Source organism: Ustilago hordei (assembly GCF_900519145.1).
Source record: "Ustilago hordei strain Uho2 genome assembly, contig: UHO2_contig_05, whole genome shotgun sequence".
Classification (NCBI taxonomy): Eukaryota; Fungi; Basidiomycota; class Ustilaginomycetes; order Ustilaginales; family Ustilaginaceae; genus Ustilago; species Ustilago hordei.
In genome coordinates, this window is record NW_024545279.1 from 993,369 (window position 1) to 1,017,249 (window position 23,881).

The 23,881-nt window shown below is 53.7% G+C and overlaps 6 protein-coding genes across 6 annotated transcripts; 4 read left to right on the forward strand and 2 right to left on the reverse strand.

The window, feature by feature from the left end:
• Nucleotides 1-374: 374 nt before the first annotated feature.
• UHO2_03270 (uncharacterized protein) lies at nucleotides 375-5,792 on the forward strand (the record flags this gene model as incomplete). Its single annotated transcript, XM_041558185.1, has 1 exon — nucleotides 375-5,792. One exon carries the CDS (start codon nucleotides 375-377, stop codon nucleotides 5,790-5,792), a length of 5,418 nt encoding a protein of 1,805 aa, XP_041414119.1.
• A 551-nt stretch (nucleotides 5,793-6,343) lies between these two features.
• UHO2_03271 (putative FBP26 - fructose-2,6-bisphosphatase) lies at nucleotides 6,344-8,707 on the reverse strand (the record flags this gene model as incomplete). Its single annotated transcript, XM_041558186.1, has 1 exon — nucleotides 6,344-8,707. The coding sequence occupies one exon, from the start codon at nucleotides 8,705-8,707 to the stop codon at nucleotides 6,344-6,346; it is 2,364 nt and encodes a 787-aa protein (XP_041414120.1).
• Nucleotides 8,708-9,518: 811 nt separating this feature from the next.
• Nucleotides 9,519-10,195, forward strand: UHO2_03272 (putative nudC protein; the record flags this gene model as incomplete). Its single annotated transcript, XM_041558187.1, has 2 exons — nucleotides 9,519-9,949; nucleotides 10,036-10,195. 2 exons carry the CDS (start codon nucleotides 9,519-9,521, stop codon nucleotides 10,193-10,195), a joined length of 591 nt encoding a protein of 196 aa, XP_041414121.1.
• Nucleotides 10,196-10,332: 137 nt separating this feature from the next.
• Nucleotides 10,333-13,158, reverse strand: UHO2_03273 (uncharacterized protein; the record flags this gene model as incomplete). The annotated part of the gene is made up of 1 exon (XM_041558188.1): nucleotides 10,333-13,158. One exon carries the CDS (start codon nucleotides 13,156-13,158, stop codon nucleotides 10,333-10,335), a length of 2,826 nt encoding a protein of 941 aa, XP_041414122.1.
• A 512-nt stretch (nucleotides 13,159-13,670) lies between these two features.
• UHO2_03274 (uncharacterized protein) lies at nucleotides 13,671-18,191 on the forward strand (the record flags this gene model as incomplete). Its single annotated transcript, XM_041558189.1, has 2 exons — nucleotides 13,671-16,527; nucleotides 16,690-18,191. The coding sequence occupies 2 exons, from the start codon at nucleotides 13,671-13,673 to the stop codon at nucleotides 18,189-18,191; spliced, it is 4,359 nt and encodes a 1,452-aa protein (XP_041414123.1).
• A 3,946-nt stretch (nucleotides 18,192-22,137) lies between these two features.
• UHO2_03275 (uncharacterized protein) lies at nucleotides 22,138-23,277 on the forward strand (the record flags this gene model as incomplete). The annotated part of the gene is made up of 2 exons (XM_041558190.1): nucleotides 22,138-22,791; nucleotides 22,951-23,277. The coding sequence occupies 2 exons, from the start codon at nucleotides 22,138-22,140 to the stop codon at nucleotides 23,275-23,277; spliced, it is 981 nt and encodes a 326-aa protein (XP_041414124.1).
• Nucleotides 23,278-23,881: the final 604 nt, after the last annotated feature.

A 23,881-nucleotide genomic window follows, 5' to 3' on the forward strand; every position in this document is an offset into this window, starting at 1 on the left:
TTCCGTCCCATCGTCCTTCCGTCATCACATTCGGCAATCCCGAAGCATCGCTACATCCAAGCCGGCCGAGCTATAATCTGCGCTCTCTCTCCCTGGTCGAAGTCTACTGTTCACTTCAGCATCCTTCTTCGGACCTTCCGACTCTCTCGCCAAGCCTCGGCAGCGGACATACCGAACAAGACGTTCACGCAGCAGCTCATTCGCTGCTTTTCTCTTCACTCCCTCCGACCTCGACTTTTTCCTCTTGACTCTCGTCAGCTCTGTCTTTGTGAGCTGTTAAGGTCAACCGCCACTTGGATCTCGCGATCCCTACGAGACCTTCATCGACTTGCAAGCGGGTGATATCCTGATCTAGGGTATCGCTCCTTCTTTGCATGGTCGCTCCTACACTACTAGATTGTTGGCATGTGCGCGATCTACAAAGATTTCGCGCCGTACTCAAAGGCAGCCCGGCCGACAAGTCCAACGCCACCCAGCTGAACGGAAATGGTTCCTATGGTGCTGGCCCAGCCGCCTTCTCCAAGTCTCCTCACAGTCACAGCTACAAGGAACAGACAGGACCATGTCCCCCCTCGGAAGTCAATCGTCGCGATCATCTCGGCCGTACTGTACTCCACCACATCGCCTCGAGCAGCGAGCCATGGAGCGTCAGCTATCTGAATGCATTGCTATCTCATCCGAGTGTCAACGTCAATCTTCAAGATGGCGAGAGTGGATATACCGCACTTCATCGTGCTCTTTACCTCGCCAACTTGCAAACCGCCATCATTCTGCTCCGTAGACCCGATCTCGATTTGCGGGTAAAGGACTTTGAGGCACTCACCGCCTTCGACCTGTACAACTCCACCGTAGCCGGCACAAATCCACCAGCAGATGCTCTATCGTTTGAGCCAACCCGCCAACATCACTCACGCACCCTCACACAGCTCTTCACATGGGGATCGAATCGCAACTACAACCTCGGACTCGGTGATGGAGATGACCGTCAATTCCCGGACAAGATCACACTTCGTCGCGGAGAAGCGAATGGCAACATGGGATCGCAGTCTACACAAGATACTTTCAGGGCGTCACTTCCAGCAGGAAAAAAGTTTGATCGTATTGGCATCAAGGATGTGGCCATGGGCCGTCTACATACCGTCGTACTGACAGACGAAAAGCTCTCCAACGTGTGGGTCTGTGGTCTCGGTGGAAGTGGACGTTTGGGCAGATCGCCACAGACGCAAACCTCGTTTGAACCCCTCAAGGACTTCAACGAGACTGCTCGTGTCGTTGCCGTGGCTCAGGATCATACACTCATCATCACGGATGCGGGCGCTGTCTATTCCTTTGGTCTCAACCGCTTCTCACAGCTTGGGTATACAATAGAGCAAGGTCTTGGCACTGTCGGTTCTACCACAGGCAAGCTCGGTGGCGGTGCAGGTGTTACCTTTGGCCAGACCGCACCGCAGAATGTCGAGCTCGATATCCAAATCTCGCCCAGACGAATTCTCGGTGCGCTCAAGAAAGAGGTCGTTCTCGGTGCCGCATGCAGCAAGCTTCATTCAGCCGTCTTCACGTCTGAAGGTCTCTACACGTGGGGCACAAATACCGGTCAGCTTGGTTACCTCAGGAGCGGAACAGCTGTTCAGGTACAGCCTCGTAAAGTCACAGCGCTTGCCGCAGGTGCGGGCATTCAGCAAATTGCCGCTTCCGACTTTGGTACAGCCTGTCTGATGGAGGGTGGCGACGTATACGTGTGGCACAATGACACCCACTTCCGTATCAACTTCCCCTTGGCGCGCTTCTCAAGCAGCATCTCTGTCTTCAGACCAAGGCAGGTGCAGCCAAAAACCCTCATCTCCAAGCTCTCGAGCAGCGGAAACACCTTCTCTGCTCTGAGCGACATGGGTGATCTCTTCACCTTCAACCTTGAGCACCCTTCCGAGTACGGCAACACTGGTACACCAGCTCGAGCTCCTACCAGCGCATCTGCGGCCAAGTCGTCAGCAGCGCAACTTGCACCAAAGCCTCAGCTACTCTGGTCCGTTCGCAAGAAGTTCACAGCTGTTCGTGACGTTGCCATTGGAGCCGATGGTTCCGTCATCCTATGTACAGAAAGCGGTCATTGCTTCGTCCGTCCGCGTCGAAGTGACACAGGAGGCAAAGGCGGTGGAGGAAAGAACTTCAAGTTCCAGCAGATTCCGTACTTGCAAAGAGTTGTCAAAGTCGCAACCAGCGAAAGCGGTGCGTTGGCCGCCATCAAAGCCAATCCAAGCTTGCCAGACGTGCGCGTCAAAGGCAGAACAATCGAAGAAGCGCTTCGGGATCTGCTTCCGCATCTCAAGGTGCAGACCCTGACCAGCAACGCAGAGAAGGAGAAGGGAATCACATCCAAGGTCGTCGAGATATCTGAGATTCGCAGCGAAGCAGGCGCCGACAGCGACTCGGATGACGAGCACGTCGATGACGATCCAAATGAAAGCAGGCCAGATGCGGGCAAGTACGTTAGAATGGCCCTGCTCATCATGGAGGCTGCCAAGCGTTGGACTGCAGGTCGGATCATCTCTGGACCTGATTTCGGCGGCGTTGAGGCTGTCTCCACAGCCGAAGCTCCTATTGACCAAGGAAAGAATGCCGCAACGATTGGGAGGCGGCAGGCTTTCTACGGGCCGTACAATCTCGTGCCGCCCTTCGGATGTGATGCGTTCCTCATCGCCGATGGACACTACTTGCCTGTCCACAAGATCGTTCTCGGTGCTCGCATACCTTCGCTGCAAAAGGCTTTGCAGGACTCCAGCGCCAAGGACCAGCTGCCTGCAGGTGTCAAGGTTGCCACGGCCAGCAGTACCAAGCGTGTTTCCGTTGTGACACTGTCCAATTGTACGCTTGTATCAGCGCTCTTCCTCCTGCATTACGTCTACTCGGACGATCTGCCACCCATCTGGGTTCCTAGTGTCGGTCTTGTCATTGACAAGGAGCTCAAGTCAGCTAAGATCGACCGAACACGCGTTCAAGAAGAGGTGCGCACCATCGCCGAGCGATTGGGACTTTCCGCGCTTGCAGCCAGCATCAAAGCCAGCTTGCCGCGACAACCAGAATCTACGCTTCGTCAGAACATGCTAGATCTCTTCACCTCGTACGTCGACGTTGATGTCACCGAGTCTCAAGAGACCAAAAGCTTCAACGATGTCCTGCTTCGATTCAAAGATCGCACAGTCCCAGCCCACTCGGTGATTCTCCAAAGATCGCCGTTCTTTACAGCGCTGTTCCAGCCTCATTGGACAGTAAGTCGTTGGGACAGTCGCAACGTCATCACTCTCGACATGAGTCATTTGAGGTGGGAGGTAGCTCGTATCGTGCTGATGCACCTCTACACTGATAACGGCGAGACGCTCTTCACTGGATGTGACGCCGAGCGCTCCCTGGAGCAGTACATGGATTTCCTCGTTGAGGTCATGGCAGCTGCCAACGAGTTGTTGCTCGACAAGCTCAAGCTGATCGTCAGCTCGTTGCTTCGCAAGCGCATCCTTGCTCACACTGTCGGCGCAGTCATGACCGAGGCCGACTTCTATAAGGCTGATCAGCTCAAAGACATCACGATGGACTACTGCACGAAGAGTATGGAGACACTGTTGGAAGGAGGTCGACTCAACGAGCTCGACTATGGCATGCTTCGGGCGCTTACTGTCTACGTTCGTCATAAGCAGGACGAAAAGCTACACCGCAGTTTCGCAGAAGATCGCGTTGCAGCTTTGGTCGAGAAACATCGAGAGTTCTACGAAGATCTGGACATTCCACCACCGAGCTTGCATCTCATCGCTGACAAGGTTCGCGCCAAGAAGGGAAGGGGCGTCGCTGGCATCAAGTCGCCGTCTCTGCTTGCCCAAGACTCGGACCGTCGTCGATCTGCGAGTCGTTTCGGTATCTCGTCACCTGCCAGCCCTGATGCGCTTCGACCTGTCGGAGCAAGCATTTTGCAGCGGTCGACAGCCGAAGAAGCCTTTGAAGTCTTTGCCATGGACGAAGAGGAGCCCGCGACGCCACGCAAAGAATCGATCGCTCGCGCTCAAGGTTCACCGTGGGCCACACTCCCGCAGGTTTCACATCTCAGTCTTGATGAAACGGCGGACAAAGGCACACCATCACGTCCTTGGAAGTCCAGGACTGTCGAGGCTGAGAGGAAGAAAGCGGTTGCCGAACCCACTGGTTCGCCTGCGGCTCGTCCCGCAGACGCGCCCAGCGACTTGCGCAGCATCATGGCTAGAGAGCAGCAACGTCAGCAGCAGCAACAGTCCGCATTCGCCCACATCTCGAATGCGTCCACGCCCAGTGGATCAGGCACATCGACGCCGGTACAGAAGTCAGCCACACCAGGCTTCGAGCTTTCTCCGATCAGTATTGCAAACACAAGGCTATCGCAGAAGGAACGCAAGCGCCAGCAACAGGAAGCCGGCCTCGCCGCCGCCGCTGCTGCCCCTGCAGCTCCACCTGCTCCAGCCCAGACGCGCAGTGGAAGCGTTTCATCGCCTTGGAAGGTGGCAGGCGCTATCGGGACATCTCCATCCGACAAAGCCGCCGCCACCTCACCATGGAGCTTGAAAGCAGCTGCCACGACAGCCATGGCTCTCTTTTCGTCTCAGGAAGGCACTCCGCCGGTATCATCACCACTAAATGGTCGACGTCCCTCGGCTGCTGCACTGCAACCTGGCTCAGGCAATCAAGATCCTCGCGCCTCGGTCTCCCGAGCCAGCCCTTTGCCAGCCGAAAGCTTGGGCCCCACGTACACACCGATGCGAATGGGATCTAAGAGCATGACCAAGCGGCTAAGCAGCAACGATTCGGCCTGGTCCACACCTTCCGTGGCTCCGAAACCGAGCGCTTTTGGTACTTCACCGTCGACTGCATCAACCCTCTCTGAGCTGAGGGCGGCGCGGCCAGAGGTCCAAAGAGGGCCATCCTCGAACCTGCAACGCTCCCTAGCTGGTGCTGGCGCTGACGCTGCCAGCGCCACGCGACCATCCTTGGAAGCAACGCGCTCTGCATGCGCGACGACGCCTGCTTCACCAGCCCAGCTGACATTTGCTCAGATCCAAGAGCAACAGAGATTGGCGATCGAAGCCGAGCAAGAGACGATTCGTCAAGCAGCTGCTTCTCGACGCAGCTTTCTCGATATTCAAGAGGAGGAACGCAAAGCAGAGGAGCGACGAAAAGAAGAGCAGAAGCAAGCTGAAGAGTTTGAGAAATGGTTTGCCGAGGAGTCGAAGCGGATTCAGAAGCAAAATAACAAGGGCAGCAAAGGCGGTGCTACCGGTGCGGCTGGTGGCGGAAAGGGCAAGTCGCAGCAGAAGAAGGCGGGCGGTAACAAGCAGCAGCAACAGGCTTCTGGTTCAACAGAACCGGGAAGTGCAAATGGAGCACAGAACGCGGCAGCTAGGGGCAAAGCGCAGAATGGAGGCGGAAACAAGAAAGGCGGTGCGGCTGCCAAAGGCAGTGGCAAGCAAGCCAACGGTGCAGCAACTGAGGCTGATAGTTCTGCTGGCAAGAACGCAGGCAAGCAGCAGCGACCCAAAGCCAACAACGGAGCGGAAGGTGGGAACAAGGCATCGCCAAAAGCAGCCGAGAAGAGCGCTGGAGGCAAAGGCAAGGGTCAGCAGAACAGCAACAATGGTGACGGTCGCAAACCATCTGACGGCAACAACGGCGAGAACACCAATACCCCCCAGCATGGACTGCCGCCAAAGCCACCAACTGCAGCAGCAGCACCTAAATTCTCTGTTGCTGCCCCTACATTCACCCTTCGACAGCCTTGATCTGCTGCCTGAATCACGTGATCAGTCATGAAGGCGTGCGCGTCTGGTGGACTCAACAATCGAATTGTTCCGCTTCTCTGCTCCGCTCTTGACAACATCATTTCGCTTCTCCACTCCTCTCTTCACTACCATCTTCTCCACCAAAGCCAGGCCGTACTATTAGCAGCCTGGTTCGTCGATTATTCGCCCTCCCTGTACATCCTCCCTTGCCGCTCGACCGGCCCCTGTTACGGCGGGCCGGGAGCCTCCTTGTCGAGCTTCGAGGACTTCACGGGTCTTTGCCTGCAATCCACTTAGTTTTGTTCGTGTTAGGTATATACAATTTCGGTTTTGTTCGTGTTAGGTATATACAATTTCGGTTTTGTTTCGTGCGATTGAGTCCAGACGGGATTATCTCACTTGGAACAGAAACAGAAATAGAAAGTCACGAGATCGTATCCTCACTCTGGACTGAAACTGAGGTGTGGCTGTGACAATTGCATGAGAGAACAAAGTGTTTGTGTGTGATCGGGGAATACAGAGCAGTGGTTTATCGAACACTGCAGCTTCAACTAGACCTGCCCAGGCTTAAGCTGACTAGGAGGGGTACTAGTAGCCGCCTCTTCTAACGGATCCAGTGGCGGGGTAGGCGGATGATCATCGCTCAACTCCGACCTCAATGGTTTCGATCTATGAGTATCCACGGCTTCAATCGGCAACTGGAACCTCTTCTCGTCACATCCGTACGCTTTCGGTGTCAACTGAATCACCGTGTGCAACGGAATCTTAATATACGGCAAATCCTCCTGCGACAACGCATGGAAATAAGCATATAGACAACGAATAATAGCCTGATGACCAATAATCAAGATATTCTCCTGTCTTTCCAGCTCCATAATAATCGGTTCCAATCGAACAACAACATCTCGATAAGACTCTCCTCCACGATAACGGTAGTTGAACTTATCATCGTCTCTGTTTGCGTAATCTTCAGGGTAGTATTTCTCGATCTCTTCGTAGGTCATTGCGTCGCATACTCCTGCGTCTAGTTCGTCCAGTGACTTCCAAGCTAGTTTGGGGTAAGGGAGTTCCGAGGCGGTTTGACCAGTTCGTTTGAGAGTACTGTGCCAAACGGTAAGAGGTGCGTCGCCAATATTGTCCTTGATGAGCTGTGGGAGAGCTTTAGCATACATCCAACCACGAGGGGAGAGATCGGAATCTCCACCGATTTTGCCCTCGACGTTGTACTGCGACTCTCCGTGACGTGAGAAGAAGATGTTTCGTGGTGTTAAGTGGAGATTCATGAGGTAGAAAGCGATACGAGATTCGAGATAACCTTGGATACGGTTGATAGTAACGGATTTACCAACGTCAGTGACTTTGACGTAGCTGTAGTGCGATTCGGATCCGTCGTGGTTTACTGGTTCGTAGGTGTCTTCATAGTGTTTGATACGGGCCAAGAAGTCGGCTTTAGCCGCTTCAGGCGTCATACCGGCATAATCGGGATCACCGCTACTGACTTTGACTGCGATGTTGGCATCAATCACCTTGGGGTCAGTGCAGATCGATTCGAGGAAAACAAGCTTGAGATCGGGTTCCTTTGCGATGCGATCCGCAATTTCCTTTCGACGAGCACTGGTAGAGTTGGTCGCATCGTGAATACCGACGTTACCACCACGCTTAAGCCAGCCAATGAGCTGTTCGAGACACTCTTCTGCCATCTGCGATCGAAGCTTGTAGGCCGAAGGATTAGAAGGGTCGAAGAAAGAAGCTGTGTGGTCTTCTTTGACACCAGAGGTGTTGTATTTGACACGTGCAAGAGCACGACGAAGCTGACCGACGTTGAAAACTTTGACATCGTACTCGAGCCAGCGGAGATACTTGAGCACTCGATTGGCGACGTAACTTTTGCCTCGTGCGGGAAGACCGACGGTGCAGACGACGATCTTGGCGCCCGAATAATCTGGTCTCGCACCAGCAGCACCGAGGTTAGGAGTAGAAACACCTGTTCGGATGCCGTGACCGAGACCAAGCGCAGTGCCGAGTCCGCTCTGACCGCTGGAGGAAGGTCCTCCTTCGCCAACTTGGGGTGCATCCTTGAGGATGCGGCCGCGGCCGTCGTCGTAATGACTGTGGCTTGTCGGAGAGGTAAGACCGAGGTTATGGTGTGGGTGCGGGTTCTGCTGCTGATGTTGTTGCGCTTGGGTTTGTGATTGGTGGAAAGAGTTGGAGAGAGATCCGCCAATAGGCAAGACAGGGCCTGCATTATTGACATTGTCGACACCTTCGTACGGGGTACCAGGAACACTGTTGGACTTGCTACCAGCGTGACTGCCAGATCGAGTGCTGAAGGTACCCGTCATCGCCAAATTGGGACCAGCGGCAGCGGCCAAGCTGCTCGAGACCAACTCGGGATGGTCACGCAGCAACGCTTGAAGACCATCCGAAGAGGAAGCGAGATTAGAACCAGCAACAGCTGCATCGAAAGCCTCCCTCTGCGATGCTTGCGGGAAGGGAGCGGGTCTAGAATGACCGTGGCCAGACTGAGAAAAGGGTCTCGGCGATGCTGACGAGAAGCCAGGAGTGCTTCCGGAAAGCTTTCGGGTGCCTGATTTGACGGATGCAGAGCGTGAAAGATCGCGAGCAGACTGCTGACCAGAAGCAGCAGCAGCAGCAGCAGCAGCAGCATCCTTTTGAGCTTGCTCTTGTTGTGTCATTCTTTGCGCGAGCTGTTGAGCTTGTGTAGCGCTGTATCTACCTGGAGAAGCGGTACCTGGTCCGACACCGGGACCACCGCTGAGGTGGCGGTGGTGAATGTAGTTGTGGGGCATGACGGGTGAGGATCCGCCGCTGTCGATGTCGATGGCGCTTTGACCGGCTGTGTTGGCAGCGTCCGCTACGGCGACGCCAGGGATGTTGACAGGTTGTTGCGACATCGTATACCGAAAGTGTCGGGGGATTCGAAGAGAATTTGGTGTGGCTATCAGTTTGGAAGGCCCGAGAAGTCTTGATGTAAGAAGAGGCAAAGATTGTGGCGTTGATCGATCGAACTGTGATCACAGCAAAGGGCCGAAAGGTATCAGAAGCGACCCGACAGCTCTACGGTTACGACGTTCTTGGTTGCGAGCACTGGGTGCTCAGTCGGCACTGAAGTGCGTTAGCCGTTTGTCTGGTTTGTATCGGGTCAGCACTCGGGAGTGAGGAAGGGAGGAAGAAGGGACGGAAGGACGGACGGAAGAACGGAAGAACGGAAGAACGGAAGGAAGGGACAAATGATGCTGGGAAAAAGGATGCACGGTCACTCAGCTTCGGCAAGTAGCTCACTGTGGACATATCGGACCGGAGATCAGCGAGCAAGCAAAGTGAGCAAAGCAATATTGCGGGGAGTGGCCTCAGGGTGTGACAGTGTGAATGCATTCAAGTCAGCTCAAACAGCAGCAGACCGGCATCTCCCCGACCTCAAAGCTGCGCTCTGCTGCCGCTTCTCGGCCGTCCGTGCGTGAGAGACTGCTGCCTCAGAACATCGGGAAGTTGAGGGCCAAGTAAGTGCCTGGAGTTTTCCGATTCCTCCCTTTCGCCCTTGATAGCCGAAAATGTCTGAAAGCTCAATTCTGTGAAGCTCTAACACTCTTGCGTGAAAGCTCAAAAAAGTTGAGGTGGAGTTTTCCGATTTCCTTCCAACTTCGAAGATCATCTCGAAGCCATTCTTCCTTTCACCATCCGTATCAGGTCAGACTCACGCACACAATGACTCCAGAAGAGTACGAAGCGCTCACACCTGAACAGCAGAAGCAGCACGACGAAGCTGAAAGAGCTCGGGAAGCCGCTGAGCAAGCAGCACTCCCATACACTTGGAAGCAGCAGCTCGATGCAGTCGAAATCTCGGTCCCCGTCCCTCAAGGCACGAAGGGTCGCGATCTCGTCGTAGAGCTCAAGAAGCGCAATATCAAGGTCGCACTCAAGGGCAAGGATGCCATCCTCGAAGGCGAGCTCGCTAAGCATATCAAGGAGGAAGACAGCACATGGACCATCGAAGATGGTAACCTTATCGAGATCCACCTCGAGAAGATGAACAAGAATGAGTGGTGGCCCAACGTCGTAACTCACCACCCCAAGATCGACACCACCAAGATCGTTCCCGAAAACTCCAAGCTCAGTGATCTGGATTCTGAGACAAGGTAAGTCACCCAGCCCACTTTCATTCCCTATCTAGCAGTTCAAGTAAGTTGACCATCGCATCTTTGTCTCCGCTTGATGATTGCAGAGCTATGGTCGAAAAGATGATGTTCGACAACCGTCAAAAGGCCATGAACAAGCCCACGTCAGATCAGCTTCAGCAGCAAGAGATGCTCGCAAAGCTTGCTGCCGCCAACCCCAACATCGACTTTTCCAACGCCAAGTTCAACTCATCCTCGCCACAATAATGTATTCTAGCCTCTCAACGCACTAACTCACAACACAGTCACAGCGTACGCACACGACTTCAACGGCTGTTCCCACATCTTGCGAAGGGAATTCAATTTTTGAAAGACGGCAACATCTGTGACGCAAGTGACACTTCTCAACGCGAAACACCGGGAGCACCAGCAGAAGATGCAGCTGACGGCTGACGTTGTTGCTGCCGCTGAGACAACAGCTTGTCCAGCTCCACTGCCTTGTTCCACATCTCCTTAGTCAAACTCTTCTCTCCGTGTGACAAGGCGAGCAAGCGAACAATCGCCATTCTTCGCAGCAGATCCTCCTGTCCAAGTGCACCTTCAGCATTTCTGCCATGCGAGTCCGTGGCTTCTTCCTGTCCCTTCTTCCTTTCGGCCACAAACTCTTTCTGAATATGCTCGCTGACGCTTTCAGGAATCTCAAATGCCTTGGCAGTCGCAAAACTCCTAACGTGCAGCAAGGCCTTCCTCCAAGCCCTCAAGCGGCCCTCATCGACCTGAGGCAGCGAGGTTGAGTACAAATCGGTGTGACCCTCGGCAGGCTGGAGAGGACACTGAATGTCAAATGGCAGGAAGCTCTTCCCTTGGCTGAGAATGACAGCGTTGAGATCCGTGTCGAACTCGAACTCCGAGTAAGGGAAAGCATATGGAAGCTTGTGAGACTCAAGCACTGAAGAGAGCGCCTTGATGTTGCGGATCCCTGTGTCCTTGAGTTGACCCTCGCCCATGGTTCCTTCGTTGACCACCACTGTGGTTCCGTGAACCAACTGCAGTCGGCCCGCTTCGAGCCCAGTACATTCGCCTGCACTCCTGGGGTACAGTGGCTTACGGTCGTCATTGAGTGTAGCAAGGTCCATCGACACGTCCACTACAGCCGGCAGCAGCAGCTCAAGGCGACGCGACAGCTGCGTCTGTGCTGAGGCCGAAGATGGAGCAGCAAAGTTGGAGACGTTGAGCGTAAGAGCACCGAGGCACAAATTTGCACGACGAACGTGGATGCGAGCGATCGTCGCAAGCAAGACGAGCTCAGCTGCCACGCTGTCACCGCCCAGAGCACCGGCCAAGTAGTGGATCAAGGCATTGCGCTCTGCTGCCTGAGAGAGCGTGTTTGAGCTCGAAGCTGCACCGGCGGACTCCTCAGGTCCCAATGAGTCGAGCTCAGCAGAGGAGGCATAGACGGTGTGAACGCAAGGGACCTGTGCTGGTTCCGAGGACGATTCACCAGCCGCGCCAGTCTCCTGCCACTCGGCGTGCGGAAGGCCAGCTGTGTCCAAGATACCGACAACCTCAACCAGTTCCGTTGTCTTGAACTTTTCGGCGGCTTCAATGTCGTACAGCTTAACCAGAGCTCCGACATGCGACGCTTCCGGAAGTGGAGCTTTGGCAAGGTACGCGCGGGGCAAACTGGACGAGCTCGTGCTGCCTTGCGCCTTTGAGCTCGAATGAGTTTGCGACGATGCCTGACCTCGCAACTCGGCGGCAGCGGCCTCGGGACCCACTTCCAGTTCACGCTTCATGCCGTTCATCGCCTCCTCTCTAGTGCCAGGACGACGGCCGAAGCAGTCGGTACCGACTCGTACGTTGTTACTGCCTGCCATAGTTGCGACATCCATATCGGCCGACATGCCCATGCTAAGCTCGAGGCCACCGTTCGCATCAGTGCCACCGACCAGCTCGTCGTATGCCTCCTTGATGTGTGCCTGATCCGCCTTTTTGACTTCGGCGTTTTCGCGAAGTAGCTTGACCAAGTTGGCTCGGGTGTAAATAAGACGCTCGAAGTCTGGGTTGGCTGAGACAATCTCGTCAACGCTCTTTGGCTCATCAGCCTTGGCACTGGAGCTGTTAGCAGCTGCACCAATGGTCATAACGCCTCGGAGTCGCAGGTTGGGGCATTTTGTGATAACATGAACGGCCAGTTGAAGCAATTCGCTGTCCTTGGCCTGTTCGGCATCGGTAGAAAGGATAGGTGGCAGACCGCTCTTGGCGCCCTCACCACTAGTGTTGACCTGGAGGTAGACACGCAGTGGTTCATCTCGCTTGGCGGCGTCTGGCGAGGATAGCGCCTTCTGCAAGACGTTGGCAGCCTTGATGGAATCGAGTGTTTCGAGGAGGTATAGGTTGGGAATGGATGCCAAAAGCTTGCCTTTGTTGCTTTGCAGTCCACCAACAAAGTGCCAGCGAATCTCTCTAGGGAGGACCTTGGCCTTGTCGACCATCTCCTGAACGTAGTTCTCTCCGAAGTGAAGCTGGCCAGCTTGCTTGTGGGCAGCAAGAATGGCAGAAGGAGGGTGGAGCTTGGAAATGGCTACCAATCGAGGCTCCTCGCCTGCCGAGCCGATCTCCTTGCCCTTCTGCACAGCACTCTGAATACGCTTGCGCACTTCACGAACTTTTTGTGGCGACTGCGGCTCTTCAATAGATACCGCTGAGGCTGCCTCTGCAAGCTGTTCGACACTCGACTTAGGCTTTTCGCCATGCGCTTCAGCAGCCCAAGCAGACTGACCAGGGACCGAGACAGCGTACATGACTGTCCTCTCCGCCAAGTCTTGGTGATTCAAGTCACCTTGTTGCGTCTGCTCCGAATGGTCGTTCGACGATGGAATGCTGGCTTCACCGCCAAAGAGACCGGTGATGGTGCGCCCTTCGTGTTGATGCTTTGCGAGGAAGACTTCTGAGCCGAGACCAGTGTCCTGTATCATAGCGCGGAAGCGCACCAGACGGTGTGACGATGAAGCAGTTCCATTTGATGATGGCAGCAGAGAGTCGATGTTGCCAGGCGAAAGGGTCGGGATCTTAGCCCTCGCATCGGGCGAGGCGAACAGTTGGCGGAAATGTGTCTCCACGAGCTTGGTGATGTTGGCGGATGACTTGTCTGAGGCATCACTGTAGATCTGCTGGACCGCATCGAGAGGCTTTGTGAGAGCAGTGGAGAACTCGGTGTCGGGCACCATCTTGACGGCTTGTCTTCGGGTAGTGGCGCTGAAACTGCAACTGCTGGGTGAGCTTTGCAGACGGAATGCTGCTGCTGGTTTCGCTTGGACAATGAGGGCTGAAAGGGTGCGAGACCAGGTGTGCATGCCTCTCGCGCTGAGTTATAATTGTGATTGTCCATGGAAATGATGACTAGGAGAAGCGAGCGAGAAGATAGTGAGGTTGAATCCCCGAATTGGAAGGTATCAGGCTGAGCGAAAGAGACGTTATACTCGGCTTGGTTGACCGAGCCCTGACAAAATGAGTGGAAAGCTCGATTACTGTTGCTTTGTCATACTTGTCAACGTTCAAAACCCAACTTCAGGCATTGCAACGCCGCTTAGCCGGAGTTGGACCCTGAATGTAGCTTTCTGTTGTAGCTCGTGCACATCAACACCATCCCTAAAGAATACCTTTGCATTCAAAGTATCATCCGTCACCTCGACTGCCAACCCCTTCCGACAGGACTCGCTACGATACCGGTATCCGCATCATGTCACAGCCTGGCGAGTCATTCACATTGCTGGAGAGCGGCACTTCGCGCCAACACTTCAAGCTCGCCAAAGCACTCGAAGATGCGAGCACTCCAAGGCAAAGAGACATCGTCATAGTCGAGACCGTGGCTGAGCTCCGCAAGCAGCTTACTTCGCGAGCACTATCGAGCGATGTTTCAAAGCTCACCTCAGCACTTCTCACCTTGCTTCACTGTCTCCAGCACTACCCTGCTTCGGATACCACGTTAACAGTATCTCCTGCCACACTCGATGTCAGCTTTGCGCTGATACCAGCATTGCAGCTTCTCGGACTTGCGACGGACTGGAAGCGCCTCCTCCTTGCACATCAGCTTCTACCATACCTTTTGCCTTTGCGGACACATACAGAAACGGATCGCAGGCTAGCGGTCAATGACTTGCTTGAATCCCAGGTCGATGACCTGGATAGCAAGAGTCAGACCTCAGCATCCGCATCCGCATCGACATCTTCACGCCCTCCGTCATTCATCGCTCGTAGCCCTCCGTCTCATCGCTACTCAGATCCAGCTTCGACTCGGGACAACAAGGACGCGCAATCTTCGATATCGCAAGGAAGCGTGGATGATTCTTCTTCCCTCCTCCTTCTCAACACATTCAGGGCCAATCTGACAGCAGCTGTCGGGCAGGCTGAACAGGACAATGAACGCTCAGATCGTCAGCGCTCTGCCAGATTAAGCTCGCGTTCCAGCTCTCCGACCTTATCACGCTCTCCCTCACGCATACGGCTCACCAAGATTCCCAGTCACAATGCATCTTCTTTCAGAATTCAGTTTCGTGCCTCAGCATCTTTGCGGTCACTCGCGGCAGGGACGCCACAAGGACCAGCTGTGCTCCCATCTCTGGCCTCCACGCTAGTCGCGCTGACTAAACACTCCGACTCTTCAATACGGTCTCTGACGCTCAACGTCATGCTTGCGTGCGCATCCTTCTCGTCCTCCGATGCCGCTGACAAAGAAGGCCAGCTCGAGGTGCTTGACGCAGCTCTGACGATTGTCCGCCTTACTCTCGCCTCGACGTACGCCTTTTCACCTGGCTCAGGCCTAGACGAGCAGCAAGGTCTCATTCTGTCAGAGATGGAGCGTCGTGTCGACTCCAACCCTTCCGTGCTTCGCTCATGTATAAGAGTCATCGATCACGCTCGCGCTGTTGGCTTGATAACGAACGCAGAAGCAGCGTGCCATGCTGTCGAGGCGCTGCAAGCAAGCAGATGGGCACCGATGCATCTCGACCTTCCGGAATTTCAGCAGCAGCGGATTGCTCCGTCTGTGGTGACCCGCACCGAAGGGATCCGCGCCCGTAAGGCTGCCAAGCAAAAGCCAACATTGCAGTCCGACCACGACTATCACGGAACATATGCTCCATGGCTCGTTGAAGCATGCTTGTCTTCGTTGACCAAGTCTCTTCGAGATTTGCTGCAGTCATCCACCGCAGTCGACACAAGTACTAGCGTGGAGCTGACGAAGACCATCCTGCGTTTGTACAATGTGGCGTCTCAAGGCAAAGCAGCCGCATTCGCACTTTGCGTTTCGGCTGCCATGTGTATCGGCGCTCTACACAGCAAGAGCATAGATTCATCCAGCCCCTCTGATGGAGAAACTACCGCCCTGTGGTCTTCAGCATCGACGCATATCATGTCTCAGCTGCATAGCACCAATCCGAACCGCAAGACCACGGCTCTCATGTTGCTTGAAGCGCTGTTGCCGATCGGATGGGCTCAGGTTACAGATTCAGAGGAACGAGAAGATCAAACTTCGGTCCGGTCGCCATTACAGGTTTCCGAAGAGGACATGGGTCAGCTGATGGCGTTTCTCGCGGATCCAGACACGTCCATACGTAAGAGAGCGTTGACGCTTCTTGACAGAGTCGATCCAAGCATCACACGGCTTCTGCGGGGTCAGCTCCAATCAGCTGTTGATGCGGCTTTGTCAAGCGGAGGTGGCCATAGCAGTCTACCCGTAAACGAGTCTGTTGGCGATCCTACCTTGGACTTGATGCAACGACTGGTCGAGGTCGCAATCTTCGCAGTGGCTTCGTCAGGCTTTGATGGTTCATCAGCACAGAGCTCAGAAGCTGCTGATTCGATGACTGCTCTCGAACAAGCAATCACCAGCGTGACTACGTATGGAATCTTTGAATTCTTCGAGCGCAATTTTGCGTTGCAGGAGACAGCCTGGCTCGAACGTATCCTCATTAGCATTAGAACGTTGCCACTCGAAGCGCGACTCGACCTGCTGCAACGTCTTACAAGAGGCATCAGAAAGATGGAGGATGCGTCGCACGCTACAACGGGCCTGTACTTGGTCTGCCGTCTAATCTGCAATCTGGATGCGCGCGACTTTCGCGGGGAAAAAGACACTGACTCGTTCATCAGATGGGTGTCATCAGAGCTGCTAAGCTCCCACGGGCTTCCCGGCACGCTCGTTCGACTCTCGATGGATCGTTCTGAAGCGATCGCTGCACGGGAAGCTGTGCTTGGTGTCCTTGCTCGCACCATCTCCCTCGTCACACAGATCGTTGGATCTAGGAGGGCCGCTTCAGATCTGGCCACTGGACTAGAGACGCTTCAATCGACGCTGTCGAAAGTCGTCGAAGCTGCATCGCCAGCCGCTCTTCGCACGGAAGCTGGCAACTTGCAGCTCATCTGTCAAAACCACCTTTGTCTCGATTCCGATTTGGATGGCGGGCTGGCGAGAAGGATCTTCACACTTGCCAGCAAAAGTCATACGATCGAGGACGCCGTTCGGGTCTTGCTGGAGCTACATCTCGAACCTCGTTCGCCAGAGAACAAGAGCGAAAGAGGAAACTTCGACTCTTCTCGTGAGTAGCTTATATCTCGATGCTTTCTAACATGTTAGACTCTAATAAACCGGAAGCCACGTGGTCTGAGCACTGGGTCTTCCGTATTCCGAGTACTGACATTTTAATCTACGTTGTGATCTTCGCCATTTCTTCTTGACTGCTGATCCTCGACGGGAACAGACATCTCCACAGGTTCATCTATTCTAGCCACTGCAAGCCAGCTCTTTGCGCCCACAATCGGATCGGCAAAGCACCCAACTGACACCAAGCACACTTTTGCAGATTTACGGTCTCAACATCAATTGCCGGACTCTGTCTTGCAATCCTCGCGGCTGTTGTCACCCGACGATAGCACTGCAACGCTGAGATCCTCAAAGCACGATTCGCGATCTCCCACCGGCAAGCCTCGAGAGCGTCGCTCACGCCGTGATATCGACCACCAGCAAGCTTCTGCCATCTCCTCAGAGTTGAAGCGCATCCGCGACCGGAACATTGCTGCAGCCATGTCCGATTCAATAGCCAATCTGGTACTGGGCTCTAACGCAAGGACGCAGTCCTCCGACAACGAAGTAATCTTTTCGGCGACCTCCTCGGGGCTGCTGGAAAATGAGGAATTTGAGCTGGTCAATGAAGTTGCGGACTCCGAACGTCGATTAGATGCGGCAGCCGAGACAGGACAGAAGCCCTCGCTGTTGGACCTTGTCCATCAATGTCACAATCACGAGCCTTGGCTAGACATGAGCTTGACGCCCTTCGTTCTTGACGGAGTCCAGATCGGATTTCTACCGCCTCAGGTGGTCAAGGCATGCGTGGAAGATTCGGAAAAGCAACGTCAGGCCGGGGCCCCTGCTGTGCTTCGCAAAGTGCACTTTGCCATGCACCACCGAGAGATCGTGCCACCAACAACCGCAACCCGGGTGTGCGAAGCCATCACCTTTACACCTGAGTTCTCAATCCCGGAAAGAAGGACAGCCGGTCTCAATGCAGTAGCACAACGATGGCGGGAGGCAAGCATCTTCCCTGACCCACTCGACGGCTGGCGCAATGAGCTTTACGCAATCTACGGACTCAACCCACGACCAGGCTCTCGCAATACAATTGCCTTTAAGCTGGAGCGTTCAGCCTGCGCCCTTTTCGGATTTGCAACCTTTGGTGTCCATCTGACTGCGTACACGGTCTCACCAGGCACGGGCGAGCTCAAAGTGTGGGTGCCTCAGCGAAGCAGCACCAAGTCGACATGGCCTGGGTACCTGGACAATTCGGTTGCAGGCGGAATCGTTGCTGGCGATCTACCGATGGAAAGCATGGTGCGTGAATGCGAGGAAGAGGCAAATTTGGAGTCGACTCTTGTGGAGAAACACATCAAGCAAACCGGCGTCTTGAGTTACTGCTACAAGACAGCCAAACAAGGCTGGATGCAGCCTGAGGTGGAATACGTCTACGACCTTCCCTTACCTTCAGACGTCACGCTTCAACCCAAGGACGGCGAGGTGGATCACTTTGAACTGATGACCCTCGACGAGATCTACAACAAGATGAGACAGGGCAAATTCAAGGCCAATTGCGTGTTGGTTTTGCTCGACTTTTTGATCCGACATGGACACATTACTGCCGAGAACGAGCCGAGTTATCGTCAAATAGTAGCTCAATTGCATGTAGACTTACGACTGCCTGGTCCATGAGAGCCATCATGGAACCCGGATATCACATATCACGCCTCCTGGCCTCGACGCTAGATGGATAGGCTTCTACCAGGGGCGAGAGATAAGCTTATGTAAACAGGAATAGCAAATATGTTCCTTGAGGAATGATGAGCTGAACGAGGCCGAACAACGTCAAAGCCAGCGTTATCGCGGGTGAATGACCTGCTTGCCGCGGCCTTCCCTGCTTCAGTACGATCCGAAAACGACACAACACAATGTATTTCTTGGATTGCATGTCGAATGATGTGTGCGAAATGCGCGGATGGACGGCACGATCGCGTGGAGCTCGTAACCCAAACATCAAAATAAGGGTCCTGACACTAGCGTAGAGCTTACGTGAGGAATGTACATCTGGACCTTTAGCTTGACCAATGACGTCGATGCATTGACGCGAGCCTTTTTTTCTTTTCTTTTAAATTTACTTGTAATTTCTTATAATTTTGTTGCGTCCCGTCTGGACTCAATCGCACGAAACAAGACCGAAATTGTATATATAACACGAACAAAACTAAGTGAATTGCAGGCAAAGACCCGTGAGGTCCTCGAAGCTCGACAGGGAGGCTCCCGGCCCGCCGTAACAGGGGCCGGTCGAGCGGCAAGGGAGGATGTACAGGGAGGGCGAATAATCGACGAACCAGGCTGCTAATAGTACGGCCTGGCTTTGGTGGAGATGATGGTAGTGAAGAGAGGAGCGGAGGAGCGGAAAGATGTTGTCAAGAGGCTTCTCCGCTCCGCTCTTCACAAAGCGAAACAAATTTTACGATTGTTGAGTCCAGCCTAGACGCGCACGCCTTCATTACTGATCACGTGATGCAACTGCTGGCTGTTCTTCACCACTCCTAACCCGACTAGGTAAAGGTGGCCGACATCATTTTGGTCGAAGCCTCGCTTACGGAGACTTGCGGGGAGTATGGAATCACAGCATCCTTATGTCGGAGCTGCATTTGGCAACGTCGGTAAGGTTTTGCTAGGACCCACGAGATATCTGGTTGTCTTGCCAACTTGACAGCTCTCAGCGTCGGACGCTCCATCCATACAGTCAACTTGTACCCTGGTTCGACCTGCATGGCCACGAGTTCGATGACGAGCAACATCGTTCGATGTCGAACCGCAGGTAAATGCAACAACGAAGCAAGACTAAGCTGACGAGCATGGGCAAGCCACGATGTAGCCTGCGGTCAGAAAGTTGCATAGATTGGAGGGAAAGGTCGAGACTGTAATCGTCGGGAACCATCACGCAGCCAACGACTCGGTTGGTCGGCCGGTCAGCAGCAGCCAAGTAAGTACACATGCAGGTCAATTCCACCACCAAGAAACAGAACCTGGCCCCCATGTCAGCTCCTTGGCTTCGTCAAGAACGGTTTGCTTCCCTCCAACTCCGGCAAGCCTGGGGGAAAAGTCGACCCTGAGCAACCGAAATCGACGCCGCAGTCGCTTATGGTTCTCTATGCAGCTTTAGCTGAGACTTTTAGTGGCATTCAGTCGAGAAGACATCCGAATCGGGCCAAGAACAGAACAAGCAAAGCCTCCTCGTGACGCTGAACTAGACTCTAACGGTTCGTGTAGAAATGAAGTGTAAGCCTCGACAAGATCTATGTAAGATGCAGAAGACTCGTTTTCCAACTCCGCACACAAAACTCTCCGAAAGCTGAGATGACCACACAGCAAAAACAGATATGTAGTGCACACCAGATTGCAGCCGGATTCTGCTCACGAGGTCTCAACTTTCAATGCCATTGATTCGTACATCCACATGGCCCCGTCCTTTTATCGCAATGCTGTTGAGCGGCACGTCTTGATCGGTACCGTCATGATTGCGAGGCAAATGGCGCTGGTTTTTATGCAGTCATGCATAGCCTATACGTCGAAAGAGATTGACCATGAGTCTACCGGGAGATAAAGCGAATTGAACAGCCTAAATGTTACATGCGCTGGTTATGTGCACGTTGTAACGTGGTGGTGGGAAGGAGGATCTAGAGGGAAGCTAGTTTAAGTACTAGCTTCCGTACAAAGCAACGATAGGAATTCGAACTCTCTCGTGCGGCATGTATTTGCACGAGAAAGTGCCCAGGCGTGACACTAAGTGATGTGAGTATCCATCAGCTCTGCATGCAGGGTCAAAACAACACGAGGCGCATTCCTTGCATCTTTGGGGAGGGCGAGGTGTTGTAGGTCTACTGTATGACTACAGATCGATTAAGTCCGCTCCTTCTGGTCGATATCTTGAGCAGCTTCTTCTTCGCTTCCAAACGAAGCGAGAGCCTCGATCCCCGCAGCTCCTTTTGAAGGAGAACCTCAAGATCTCGTCGGAATCGTTGCCGTGCAAGCCACTTTTTGCCATCCGGATTCGGGAAGCATGGGCGTCACTCGAATCCCTGTGCGATCCTTACCCTTGCTAGTCGCCGTTCAATGAATCTCGTCAGCGATGCTGAGTTTCTTGACGTCTTTGAGCTTCTTGTTCAATCTCAGAATCGCTTTGCAGACGAGTGAAGTTCGCATTGTCCAACATGACCATTAAGCAGTTTCGTATCTCATTTGTGACTCGCCGGGTCAGCATTCCGACAAGCATAGCAAAAGCTCAGCCCTGTGTTGTTCGAGACACTCGAAAGTATGAAGCGTCAGGAAGCTACCCGCTTTGTGAACACCCAGTTGGTGTTGAGGTAGGGTTGCACGAGACAGCCCTGATAGAGTCCAACAACGTTAGGAGGTCGATGCTGAGATGTGTGCTCTTTGTGGATCGACAGAGACTCGCCTGCGTTTCGAGTCAACGCAAACGCAAAATTAACAAAACAAAAATAATTTCCGAAAATTGTCAACAGGGAAAATGTCGCGATGGTGACAGTCGAGGAAGGGTTGAGTGGAGGTTACCAAAGGCCAACTGAACGCTTAAGAGAGACCTTCAGGGCCCAAGGGCTCACGTCAGGGTTTCCCTTGTGGACAACAGTAACTGCAGCGCTATGACGATGGGACGATTCCGCTCGTTCCCAAGCCACCCTTTGCTGAAACATTTTCGCCGATCCTGCTTCGTGTTTCGTCTCGCCTGCTCTTGCCCTACTACCATCCTGTCCCAACATGCAAATGTAACGACAATGTGCCCTTGAGCGTTCCTTGCTTTTTGGTTCCGATCTAAAGAAGCCCCAGCTCGATCCCGAGACCCTGTTCTTGTCGATAGTTCGCCTGACTCACACTTCGATGAATGACGTATCAAGCCTCTCCATTGCCTACCATTCAGTGCAGTCTAAAGCTGCTTACATTACTTGTCTTCAACTCCTTCTCTGAGAATCTCTACGTCAATTCTGAGCAGAACCGCCTTTCGACCCTTGCGAACAGGTAAGGTGCCTATTGTATCACGCATTCTGCGGTCAAACATTCGTTCATCCGCTTTTGCCGTTACAGAAACCGCTGGTCCACGTCACACATGCACACCGGGCAATTGACCCACCCTTCCATCTAGATCAGGCTCAATCGACCTTCACGACTACGGTATCAGCCGCTTCGAGATGCTTCTACCTATCTCTGTCAACATCCGCCGGATGATGAAAGGACAAAGTTTCTGCGATAGGCAATTACGTCGTGATGCAATCTTGAGTTTCCTCTTACAGGTTCAGTGCCCCGTCTGCCTCTAAGCTGAACTCTTCCTCTTGTTCGTGATTGATATTCCTGTCAGCATTCCCATTTCTCCCGGCTCTATCGCTCTGTTCCTCGAGAGTGCTTCTAGCAACCTGCGACCCTGGACCTGTGTCGTCTAGGTCCACATATAAGGAAGCAGCTATGTCGTCCATAAGTTATGCACTTTCCACCATCTGCCCCTCTGTTCCCAACACGGACACTTCCTCCGACCTTCTCTCAACGTGACGACCAGGGCTACTGATACTCCTTCTCACCATCCTACATCAACTTTCGCCGCTTCAAAGTCGATTTCAAAATGAACTCTGTCACTGAGTTTGTCAAGCGTGCGGGCAATGAGGCCCTCCGCGTCAACCCCACGGTCGCCGACATCGACATCACCACCGCTGGTTCCGACTGGCTTTGGGCTGTATTCTCCGTGATGGCCGCCTGTGGTCTTGGTACCATGGTCTGGTCGCTCAAGGTCTCGCGGGGTGAACGTGCCTTCCACTACCTCTCGGCCGCCATTCTTGCTACCGCCTCCGTTGCCTACTTCTCCATGGCTTCGGACCTCGGTTCCACCCCGATCAACGTTAGGTTTCTCCACTACGGCCCTGACTCGGTCAACGGCATGCGCCCCACCCGTTCGATCTGGTACGTTCGTTACATCGACTGGACCATCACCACCCCCCTCCTTCTCCTTGAGCTCCTCCTCCTTTCCGGCCTTCCCCTCTCCACTGTTTTCATCGCCATCTTCTTCGATTTGGTCATGATTATCACTGGTCTCGTTGGTGCCCTTGTCGAGTCCACCTACAAGTGGGGTTTCTACACCATGGGTTGCGTTGCCATGTTCTACGTCTTCTGGATCATCTACGGCCCCGGTCTCAAGTCCGCCTCACACCTCGGCGACGACTTCAAAAAGTCCTATCTCTACTCTGCCCTCATCCTTACCACTCTCTGGTTTATCTACCCTGTAAGTACCCGTGGCAGCCGTATTCGAGTCGAAAGCATCGCTCGCCGATTTTGACGTTATTTCAGACAGAAAACTAACCACCTTGCGATCCTCATCCCTCCTCACACCTTCCATCCTTGCTCCTATCGCCTGCAACAACCTTCACGCCGTCGAATCGAGCAGATTGCTTGGGGTTTGTGCGATGGCGGAAATGTGATTAGCCCTAACGCCGAGATGATCTGGTACGGTATCCTTGACCTGTTGGCCAAGCCGGTGTTTACGCTTTTCCATCTCTTCTCCCTTCGGAGGTGCAACTATTCGTCGCTCCATCTCAAGAGCGGCAAGTTTTCTGACTACGAGGACCTCTCTGGTGCCCACTACCGTGGTATTGGTGCCGATAAGGCTGCTGAAGCCGGTGCCACTACCAACGCCAACAACACTTCCACTGTCAACAGTGCCCACGCTGCCCCTGCTACTACCATGCAGCGGACTCAGGTCACCCAGTAAGCTCTCTTGCTTAAAGCAAAGGAATGGAATTGCATGAGTTCCGCGAACAAGACGACCCTGCCCTGATCGATGTAAACTTTACGACCCTTCTCATCCAGTTGAAGACAGATACACCACTTCGTTGGGACCACAATCAGGCTCCCTTCGCACAGGTGTATAGTAACTGCAATTCTTATCTAATTCAAAGGAACTGACACTACAAACATGAGTATATATACCTTTGACACCATCTCTGAGGACGTGGAGTTGCCTTAGATGAGTCGAGTGTCTCTCCTGCAGAGGCCCTGAGCCGTTGCCATGTCAACCTTGATGCATTTCACGTGCCTGAGTAAGCTCGTGAATAAGCGGCGTATGCTTTCACCTGCTCCGCCCCCATCCACACTTTGCTTTCACTGACTCAGCACCACCGGGCTGGTATAAGCTCTGTTTCGTTTATCTTTCACAGCATACCCAGTTTCCTTCCTCCCCTCTTCATGTAGTATGATACCACGTTGATATTATCCCTATCTTTCACAAAAAATGGATTCTGCGTATTAATCTGATCCTGGTCGCGAACCTGGAGAGTCTGCTCAGATCTCGGAATGGGACTCCACCTACATATCAC